The sequence below is a fragment of the Benincasa hispida genome, chromosome 8 (genome assembly GCF_009727055.1).
Source record: "Benincasa hispida cultivar B227 chromosome 8, ASM972705v1, whole genome shotgun sequence".
NCBI lineage: Eukaryota > Viridiplantae > Streptophyta > Magnoliopsida > Cucurbitales > Cucurbitaceae > Benincasa > Benincasa hispida.
The window spans coordinates 40,963,516-40,974,641 of NC_052356.1; the positions used below are offsets into that span (position 1 = coordinate 40,963,516).

Sequence of the window (11,126 nt, forward strand, 5' to 3'; positions counted from 1 at the left end):
TTTGATCATATTAAATATTCAACCACAATATTAAATATCTCAAATATTTAAATTCCAAATATTTAACTTTCAAATATTTAATATCCATAACCATCGAATAATACCCGCTTATCTAAGCAAAGCTGTCAAAGGTGTTGAAAGGTAAAGCCAAAAACCGTTAACAGCTTCACTTGTTAATGGAAGCTCGCTCATAATGAACACTCATTCATTGCTTCCTGGTCCAATTAATGAATCACAGGTTTGAGAGGATGGGCTCTCAATTTGGACAAGTCCAGATTAGAATCAAGTTCCTCATCTAGCTCCCCAACAATGCTTCTGCAGAAAATTAAGAACTTTATGAGTGTCAAAACAGTTTTAAGTTTGTAATATAAAAACAATGAGGGAATAAAATAAACAGCCCATTATCATCATCACTATTCAAATTCTAGAATAGTTTTAATGGTTAAAAAAGTAAACCATGGTAAAATATACATGAAATTAAGAAGGAAAAACAAAACATAATTTTAAAATAGTTTAGTTCTACGTGTTTTTCGCAACATTTTTTTTTTCCGATTCAACAATATGTAGGAATGGAGATGTGACTTCCGACCTCTTGTTCAATGATACATTTTTTAGGTTTCCAAACTTCTCAAGGAAAAGAAAGAAAAGAAGAAAAAAGTGAGATGGTAGTTACATATTGTCGCCTCTGATTATATATAGACCCAAAACAAGTTGCTGAACGCCTTCCTGCAGATTCAAAGGGCAAATGCATAGTCTTCAATTCCTTGAAAGCCATCAAATCAGAAAATTCAAGCAACCCAAATCACATGAAAGTTTATCCGTTCACACAATTTAATGAGTATAAACATTTACGTCGAGTGTAAAATTATGATCCATGTGAAAATGGTTCTTATTTGAACTAGGGAACTGAGAAACAAAAACTATATAAATATAATCATGGGATCAGTTTCCCAAAACAAAGGCCCATGTGATGAATAATTGAAAATGAACATAAAATCATAAGTGAAAACTAGATGACATATTGCCCATTGCCTAGTGGATAGCAAACTAGGCCAGAGTTTAGCTAATGAGGTCATTTTTGGTATCTGTTGAAAAACATGCTTTCCTTGCGGTGGAAACGATTTACTCTAGATCTAACATCATTCTTGAAATTTAAAATACAAAATTTTCATGTATACTTCAAAATATGACCAATTGAAAGTCTGGAACTCCCACTTCTTAATCATCATGTTATCCCTTATTTGTTTCTACTACTCTTTTCACATTTCTTCTGATTTTTTAACATCTCAAATCACATTATTTAACCAACCTAGGGTTATGTTTTCTAATTTAAAATATAAACAAAAGTACAAATAACAATCAGCTAAGTACAAAATTTTATGTTTGAACCACCAGAATAGAAATTCATCAACTAAGGTGTAATAAGGTTTGCTCATATCTAGTGAGTGAAAGAAGGAAAAATATCTTATTCAACTTTACTACTAACCAAGTTTTCAAGGGATCCGGAAATAGCAATCCCCGCATGTAGCAAACGCCAGAGAAATTGTTCAAATAGAAAGTCAAAAGACATTGACAAAATAGATTGAAATAAATAAGAAAAGGAGGGCCACAAAGAGCAGAAACTGAAATATATAAGTTATTTTTACATATTGGAAAAATTCTCTCTCTAAACTAACAGTTAATGAAAGAGCAATAGAAAGTAGAAAATTCCATCTTAGCTACATTGGTTATTGTACAAACCTTGGTTGAGTAAACACGTTCATGAGATTCATCAAGGATAATATTTGTAGCCTGGTCAAACCCTTTCAACACTCCCTGCATAAAGTATTGTTAACATAAACACGAATTGGGTGGATGAAATACCAGTTAACTGGATGATAGCTCTTGAACATACCACTATATTGCGGCCGTCATTTGTGATAACTGATATTGTTTCTAAAAAAAAAAAAAAAGTTAAGAGGATGATTTTAGCACAAGCAGGTGAGAAGAGTAAGAACAATATATTAGGTAACATGGGTTGATCTCAAAACCAATTAGTAATTAAAAAAAATAGTCCGTGTATATTATAAAGACTTTGAAGTCTCTTGATTTTTCCAATGTGGTATCCTTAACAGAGTATAAAACGATACAAAGACGTGCTTTTGAATCGCCCAATACAATTAATAACCAGGTCAAAAGAAGACAATCTATTCAACTTGCACACCTCAAGAGGTCAATAATATCCTCGTATGATTAATTACCCCATTTTCACACTGAATGAACTACACATACTGACATACGTATAAAAACAAACAGATTGAGGGATTATAAATGAAATTACTTACGATCAACCAGAGATTCGAGTCCAGGTCCACTTGCCATATTGAAGACCCTTACAATAAGCCAGGAACTATTCTATATTATCAGCTCGGCTAGATTCTGTCCAAAACAACAAGGAAAATGGAAAAATCATACATATTCAGTCACAAATTAGTCGCAGAAGAAGGAAAAAAAAGCGTCATAAGCTGTTCAGGAAGCAGGTTTCATACTTATAAGGCAATACTTAAAGCATAATTTCAACGCAAATATTAGAAGGTGCAGAACTAAAAAAACTGGTGGCGAAAAATATGAAGAGAAATCACGGAGAATAATTATAAAGAAGGTTAAAAAACGTCAAGAAATAGGAATTTCCTTACCAGGAATGAACTAGCCTCGATCTTTCCCAATTTCACACCTGTGGCTGCAAGTGAATTCTTTAAATCACGTACACGACGTACAAAGCATAATAGAAGGCTCTTAATTCCAGCAAAAATCAAGTTGGAAATTCCAATTTTCAAAACAGATTCATTGTTTTCTTCTCTACCAATAAATATAGTTAAATGTGTTCTGTCGATCAAAACAACTCCTACAAGCTAGGGATTAAAAGAGAATTGGATGACACGATAGATTACTTCGAGCGATTCTATATAAAAAGACACAAAGAAGATCAAAGCCTCAATTGGCAGAAAAAACGCAAGATATCAAAAGGCATAGGGCAACACACAACAGTTCGACAAGTTCCAATTTGCTAATCTGATAATGTTATAAAATAATAATAATAATAAAATCAAAACAGCTCCTTCTTTCTTTCACTTGAGAATCCTAATTTGAATTTTCAAGGGAGAAGAAAGACATAGATGGAGATTGGGAGAATACCTTTAACAAAAAACAAAGAGAGTAGAAAATCAGTTCAGCACAAGGAAGGCTGCGGCAGGACGAGAGGAAGAAAACGCCGTCGGCACGAGCGGAAGAAGACGGCGGTAACGGCGGCGATACTGAGCTGCTGAAAGGAAAGAACCAGCGTGAACTGTGAAGAAGAAGGTGGAGCACGTGAGAGTGAGAGGAAGACGAAAGGGTTTAGGTTTTTCTCTCTCCTTTATTTATTTTATTTTAATTGACAAAGTGTATCCTGATACTCTCATTGAGTTTTTTTCTTTACTTTTTCTAATTTGTATTTGTATCAGGGTGGCCATCCAAATTACAAAAAGCGAATCGAAAATTGGGTGAAATTAAAAAATATGGTTCCGTCCGATTTGAATAATATTTATTTATATATTTAAAAAAAATTATAAAACCAAATTTAAAATCGAACCGAACCAAACTGTTTTTTAATTTTAAAAAATATAACATAGTTTTTTTTAAATACTAAAATCGAATTTAAAACTGAATCGAACCACATATGCGTTTCGGTTCGGTTCGGTCTAAACAATAAATCAGTTCGAATCGGTTCACATATTAGGAAAATCGGTTTGACTACCAAACCGAACCATTTCCACCCCTTTTTGTAATATTTAAAGAATCTTTTCAATTAATTTATTAATTTATTTTTCTAATGTAATTTACCATCTCAATAATTTTTTTATACAATAAACACTATTGAAAGAGAAATTTTGGATCAATCACAAATTGTCACGTCATTTACTAAATTAATGACGAAATTCCAAATAATTGAATTTGGGACCAATTAGAAGTTGACAGGTGGCCTCAAATTGAAGTTGGAGACATAAATTGGTGAATTTTGATGATGTCACGTGTTTTAATCACAAACGTTGGACTATGTGAAATTAATGACCCAATTTGATATTATTATCTGGGCTAAAAGTCAAATTGAGCCCAAAAATAGTCAAATAAGACCTAAATCCAATTAGTTGGGTCCAAGGGCCAAGTCCATGGACCAACCAAGTCCAAATCCATGGAGCCCACCTGAGAACTCTATAAATAGAGGAATTCTCTTCATTTGTGGGGGTTGGAAATTCTACATTCCAGAGAGTCCAGAGAGAACTCTCCCAACAATCAGAAGACTACTAGATTCCTGAAGTCGCACACTCCTTGAAGACATAAGTCTTTTGAAGATACAAAGACTCTTCCAAGACTTCGACTTCAAGAACATCACGCACTCTGCCTTTTCAAGTCAAGTGTACACATTCAACTGAGAGAGAATTAGAGGATCAAGTACTAGAGATTGAACCACATTGCATCAAATCAACATCGACATCAACTCAAGTGCAACTCCACGAAATAAGTTTCCAAGCCTTGTGCAAACAAATTGGCACGTCCAGTGGGGCATCTCTACCTCTCATCTCTCTCAACATCCAAACAAATCAATGACACCAAAGAAAGCTATATCCAAAGTAACTCTGCAAGCGACTTCTACATGGGACCTGTCATCCGCAGTCGCTCAAAGGAGGTTCTACAGGGACAAGAGTAGAGCTCCGTCATCATGCATAGCATTCTGAAACAGATGACAGAGTTTCCTAAAGGTAGAGTTGTCATCAAGGAAAATCCCTTGTTTGACAACTCCATTTCTACCTCCAATAAGTCGAAGAGGGAATCACACTCGAATGTGATATCTATCATGATAGCAGACGTGGCGACCGAGGTAGTCATGGCGGACATGGAAAGAAATTTTTTTTGATGAAAGCTGTTGAGGAGTAAGATCATGAGATCGTTGCCTTAAGAGAGCAGTGCAGGCTCGTGAAACTGCTGAGTTAAGTCAAACCTCTGCTGGCAGGGCAAATGACAAAGGGAAGACCGTGGTGCATGAAGCTCAATTGCAGCAATCAAACTCGTTGCCTCTCTAACGGTCTAATAGTTGCAAGATATAATCATGATTTCCATAAGGGCTCAGTGTGGAGGCCCGTCTCAGACCTTCTTTATGTATTCCAAGCCATACACCCAGAGAGTTGACAACTTGAGGATGCCTGTTAGGTACCAACCCCTGAAGTTCCAGCAATTCGATAGAAAGGGTAACTCGAAACAACACATTGCCCATTTTGACAAAACATGCGAGGATGAGGGAACCAGAGGAGATTTACTGGTCAAACAGATTATCAGAACCCTAAAAGGAAATGCTTTTGACTGGTACACTGATCTAGAGCCTGAGGTGATTGACAATTGAGAATAATTGGAAAGAGAGTTCCTGAATTGCTTCTACAACACCAGACACACTATCAGTATGATGGAGTTGAAAAATGACAAACAATGGAAAGGACAGTTGATCATCGATTATATCAACCAATGGAGAGCTCTGAGCTTAGATTACAAAGATCGACTCATCGAACTGTCTGCGGTAGAAATGTGCACCCAAGGTATGTACTAGGGACTTCTTTCTATTTTGCAGGGAATAAAACCATACATTTGAGGAATTGGAAACTCATGCCCACGATATGGGGTTGAGCATCGCCAATAGGGGACAAAGAATTTCCTGATCCATGAGATGAAGAAGGACAAGAAAGAGATAAAGGGCACTAAGAAGATTGTGAAAAGCGCCACAAAGGAATCAATGGTCGTTAATACGACCCTGTTGAAATTTTCTTTGAAAGAAAAAGACAAGAAGATTGAGAAGAAAGACGATGGAGGTGAAAGACGTCGTCTAACTTTGAAGGAGAGGCATAAAAAGTTTATTCATTTCTTGACTCGGATGTTGCAGATATGCTTGAGCAATCGCAAGAAAAGCAACTTATTCAGCTACCAGAATAAAAACGACCAGAATAAGTAGGAAAAGTGGACGAACTTAACTACTGCAAGTATCACAGGGCCATTAGCCACCTAGACGAAAAATGCTTGTGCTGAAGGAGTTGATTCTAAGGGTGGCTCATGAGAGGAAGATTGAGCTGGATTTGGACGAGGTTGCTCAAACAAATCATGCCGTAGTGGCAGTAACTCGAATACCTCAATATCAACTATATGTTACGGTGAAAGAGAGAGTTTTGTCCAGTTTAGGACTCTCGAACCTATGGTCATTCGGTTTCAGCAAGTGACCCAAATGATAGATTTTCAAAACAAAGAAGAACATGTTGATAGCGACGATGACAAGGGATGAATTGTCATAACGTGTCAAAAAAAGTGAAAGTCGAGTCTTACCCAAAAAGAGTCACGCTTCTATGGAGTTACAGAAGAGGGAATATGACTCAGAAAAGAAAGGGAAAAAGGAAGGCTTGGAAGCCCAAACTTGCCGAGGAGGAAAATGAGGACTTCCTTCAATCTAGGAAAAAGGTGACGTTAGCAGATTTCCTTCCAAAGAACTTCTACGACCACTGTTCGAGGAAAACGCTAGAGGTTGTTGCTTGTCACGCTGTCAGCACGATAGAAGAAGTGGATACTCCTCTAAGTTCATCGAAAATGATGGAAGAATTAAAAGACTTACCATCGTTCAGCATAGATGACATGTTGTCACTCCCTCAAACAACTAAGATCGTTCTTATCGATGTATTGTTAGAATCCAACGCATCTAGTGTACCAACCTCTATGCTGCATGTGTATGCCTCGTGTTGTACAACTATAGGTTTCTCAGCTGAAGATTTACTGTTGGGATCGAAGCTTTACAATAGGACTTTGTATGTCTTAGGATACATTCGAGAATAAAGAATTGATCGAATTCACATCGACAATGAATCAACCGTTAATATAATGCCTAAGACGACTATGAAGCAATTAGGTATCCTCATGGAAGAATTGTCAAACAACAAGTTGGTAATTCAAGGTTTCAACCAAGGTAGCCGAAGTGCGATAGGTATGATACGCTTAGAATCCCCATTGGCGATCTGAAGGCCGATGTTTTATTTCATGTTGTTTCATCGAAGAGTCCGAAGACGAAATGACCGAAGAGAAGGTGGAAGATGCTCCACTAGGTTTAGAGGATGGTGATATATCCATAGTGGACGAACTCAAAAAGGTGAATCTTGGCACAGTAGAGGAACCGTGCCCAACTTTCATCAATGCATCACTCTCTGGAGAGGAAGAAGGCAAATATATGAGTTTGCTAACTGAATACATGAGCGTTTTCGCTTGATCGTACAAAGATGTGTCGAGGCTTGATCCGAAGGTAGCAGTCCACCATCTTGCAATCAAATAGGGGTGTTGGCCAGTTAAGCAAGCTCAACGACGCTTTCGACCAGAACTTATTCCCAGATTGAAGCTGAAGTCAATAAGTTAATTGAAGCAGAGTTTATTCGTGAAGTCAAATACCCAACGTGGGTAACCAACATTTTCCTTATTAGAAAGAAGAACGAACAACTTCATGTTTGCGTGGACTCTTGTGATCTAAACAGTGCATGCTAGAAAGATTACATTCCATTGCTTATCATAGAGATCATGGTTGATGCGACAACAAGCATGAGGCCCTATCCTTTATAGATGGATCTTCTGGGTATAACCAAATACGAATGGCTCTCACTGATGATGAAATGACGGCCTTTCGAACTCCAAAAGGAATAGATTGTTACAAGGCAATGCCCTTCAGGTTGAAGAATGTTGGCGCTACTTACCAACGCATCATGCAAAAGGTGTTTGATGTCATGTTACACAAACATGTAGAATTTTATGTTGATAATCTTGTGGTCAAGTCCAAGAAACGATAAAATCATTTGAAGGAGCTGAAAGCTGTGTTTGATCGCCTACGAAAATACTAGTTGAAAATGAACCCTCTCAATTGTGCGTTCGGTGTAACCTTAGGGAAGTTTCTTGGTTTCGTTGTAAGGCATCGGGGGATTGAAATAGATCAATCCAAGATCGATGCCATTCAGAAGATGCCGAGGCCAAATAATTTACATGAGTGAAGAAGTCTTCAGGAATGTCTAGCTTACATCCGAAGGTTTATTTTTAATTTAGCTGGTCGATGTCAACCTTTTCAAATATTGATGAGAAAAGGAGAAAAATTTGAATGGGATGAGACCTATCAAAATGCTTTTGATAGCATAAAGAAGTACTTGCTTAGCCCTCTTGTCTTAGGAGCTCCCGTAGCAGGCAAGCCATTGATATTGTACATTGTTGCACAATAAAGATCGCTGGGGGCATTGTTGGCACAAGAAGAGGAAAAGGGAAAAAAGTGTGCTCTCTACTGTCTAAGCAGAACTTTGACTGAAGCTGAAATCAATTACTCTTCTATTAGGAAGACGTGTCTTGCACTCTTTTTCGCTAACGATAAGCCGAGACACTATATGTAAGCCTTTGTCATTCATCTGATTGCGAAAACCGACCCTATCAAGTACGTTCTATCTAGGCCAATCATCTTTGGGCATTTGGTCAAATGGGCAATCATGCTTTAGCAATACGACATTGTCTATGTGCCACAAAAGGCAATCAAAAGACAAGCATTGACTGACTTCTTAGTAGATCACCCAATTCCATCAGATTATAAGTTGCGAGAAGACTTCCCCAATGATGAAATTCTCTTCACAAAAATCACGAAACCTTGGATCATGTTCTTCAATGGTGTAGAACAAAGAAGTGGCCCGGAGGCAGACAACATCTTTATTTCACCAGAGAAACACTTGTTGCCCTATAATTGTGCACTTACTGAATTGTGCTTGAACAATGTTGTGAAATATCCGGCCATGACAATTAGCTTCCAAATGGCTTTGGAGATTAAGGTATCATGCATGGAGATTTTTGGTGACTCAAAGTTGATAATCAATCATCTCTTACTCCAGTATGATGTGAAGCATGATGACTTGAAGCCTTACTTCATTTATGCCAGACAGTTGATGGAGAAATTTGATAGCGTGATGTTGTAACATGTCCCGAGGTCAGAACATAAGAAGGCGGACGCCTTGACAAACTTGGCTACTGCCCTGACAGTTCTAGACGATGCATCCATAAGTATATCACTTTGTCGAAGGTGGGTTATACCTCTGGTTGAGACTTAATGTGAAGAATGCGATAATAGTTTGCTTAATTGATGAGGAAGATTGGCGACAACTGTTGTGTTTTATGTCTTAAAACTCATGGTTTGTAAACAATAAACTCATTCTGTAATTCAATAAAGTTGTTATTGAATATATGAATTGCTTATTTCATTTTAGAAATAAATCCAATAAACTAAAAAGGTCCATGACTATTATATGAGTACTTGAACTTTATGTGGAGACATAAAAGTGGATCAGGTTCGAGTAAACAGTCAAAATGATCTATAGTTTATAAATAAGGTTGGTGCCTTATTCTGGTAACACTATCGGATGCGACCCACTCTATAGTTGTTGTAAGGAGTTGTAAAGTGCTACAGATGAAGTGATCCTAATTCGTACATGTCATGACATGAAGAGTGTGGGCGTCCTATGCAATGAGTTTGCACAAGATCGAACCACGAAATAAGTCACTCTTACTTTATAACACTGTTTACCGTTTAAGACTGACTATTTCAAAATGATGACCTAGGTAATTTGACCTTAATCTTGAGCTAACTGTGAACTTCTGTTTATTCGGGATTATCCTTAGAATTGCATAAGTGAGGGTTGACTCAACGACGCCGGCTCAATAAGCCTTTCATTTCAGGGGTAAGTCCGGGTAGATAGCTGGGGACATAGGGTGCAAGCTGGAATTCACTCCTACCCGCTTTCAGGGATAGTAAAGAGGTTGTTCCCTTAAGTGCTGACTCTGGGTCTTGAACAAGGGGCCCCATCCTCTAATTTTCCCAAGAGAGACTCGGTTTGATGATTAGATCACAAACCAATTGTTCATTAGAGGATTAGTGGGACTTAAGGAATAAGAGGTAATCTCGGGGGTAAAACAACCTTTTGACCCAGCTGTTATTACGAACAACCTGTGAAGGGTTAACTTACTAATCATGGTTATATCGAGTGGACACAATATATCTACAGTGAAGAGAGTGAAACTACGAACTTTAGTGGAGTGACTTAACAAATGAGGGTTAATTCGGTATAAAGAGCTTAGCCAATTAATCTCGGATCGTTGGAGCCCATGATCTGTAGGTCCACTAGGTCCCTCTACTAGCTCACAAACAGATTAGCCTTAGAGTAGCGTGATAAGTTGATTTGAAACGTTCAAATTAGAATTAAAGGAATTAGTAATTATATGTGATATAAGTATACGATTAATTTTGGAATTAAACGGAATTGGAGAATCGTTTAATGTTTAAATATGATTTAAATATTAAATTCATGAATAAAGATTCATGGTAATGGAATTGGTGACGAATTAATTTAATATATGATATTAAATTAATAAAATTCATAAATTGTTTAATTAATTTATTAATTTTATTAGAAAATTAGTTGTTAAATTAATTTTGTAAAATTAATAAAATTTCAATTTCTTAATTGAAATAACTTTTTATTTTGGAAATCAAAAATTAAAAAAAAAAAATCAAAAGAAAATTGAAAATGGAAAAAATCCCAAAAGTGGGATTTTTTCTAATTATAACAGCTCACACATAATTCCATTTCTCTTCAGCTCAGTTATTCAAGCATGAGTTTTGATTCATGCAAGGTTGTTAGTTGCATGAAAGTCATGCAATATAAAGTTGGAATTTTGAGTGGAAGAGGTGAGAGCAATCGTTGCTGAAGCTGAGAATTTGTGTTTGTAGAAGTGTTCTTCACATTGTGTAAAACCAGTAACCTCCTCTCCAATTCCCTTCGATTCAAGCTTATTTTGAGTCCCACAACTCATTTTCTCGTATGCCGCCCGAACATTTCGAGTAATGTCTTGAGGTGGAATAGGAGGACAGTCCTCCGTAAGGACAAACTATAGATCCTCGATGATGAGTATCGTTGTGAGCATATGTTTCCAACTCGAATAGTTTTGGCCATTTAGTTTTTCGGCGCTAAGTAAATTGATAGTGGCTGTAGCCATTTTAAAACTATTGCTGAAAA

At 36.9% G+C, this 11,126-nt stretch overlaps 1 protein-coding gene across 4 annotated transcripts; it reads right to left on the reverse strand.

Annotated features, from left to right (window-relative positions):
* LOC120082571 (sm-like protein LSM8) lies at window positions 1-3,450 on the reverse strand. Of its 4 annotated transcripts, none has more exons than XM_039037808.1 (7): window positions 3,175-3,450; window positions 2,676-2,719; window positions 2,325-2,418; window positions 1,895-1,935; window positions 1,741-1,815; window positions 674-763; window positions 1-315 (listed from the first exon to the last, which is right to left on the reverse strand). In XM_039037808.1, the coding sequence occupies exons 3-7, from the start codon at window positions 2,359-2,361 to the stop codon at window positions 292-294; spliced, it is 267 nt and encodes an 88-aa protein (XP_038893736.1). In that variant the 5' UTR covers window positions 2,362-2,418; window positions 2,676-2,719; window positions 3,175-3,450; the 3' UTR covers window positions 1-291. The 4 variants fall into 4 exon arrangements, with proteins under 4 accessions (XP_038893736.1, XP_038893735.1, XP_038893734.1 ...); XM_039037807.1 differs by having other exon boundaries at window positions 674-726; window positions 2,676-2,713; window positions 3,175-3,445; XM_039037806.1 differs by having other exon boundaries at window positions 674-726; window positions 2,676-2,732; window positions 3,175-3,445.
* Window positions 3,451-11,126: the final 7,676 nt, after the last annotated feature.

What these genes read in the sequence shown, in the direction of transcription:
- LOC120082571 (XM_039037807.1), bottom strand. Translation starts at nt 2,361, where the DNA reads ATGGCAAGTGGACCTGGACTCGAATCTCTGGTTGATC. An exon ending in ACTCGAATCTCTGGTTGATC is followed by an intron (nt 1,936 to 2,324) that starts GTAAGTAATTTC and finishes TTTTTTTTTTAG; the next exon opens with AAACAATATCAGTTATCACA. An exon ending in ATAATCAGAGGCGACAATAT is followed by an intron (nt 316 to 673) that starts GTAACTACCATC and finishes AATTTTCTGCAG; the next exon opens with AAGCATTGTTGGGGAGCTAG.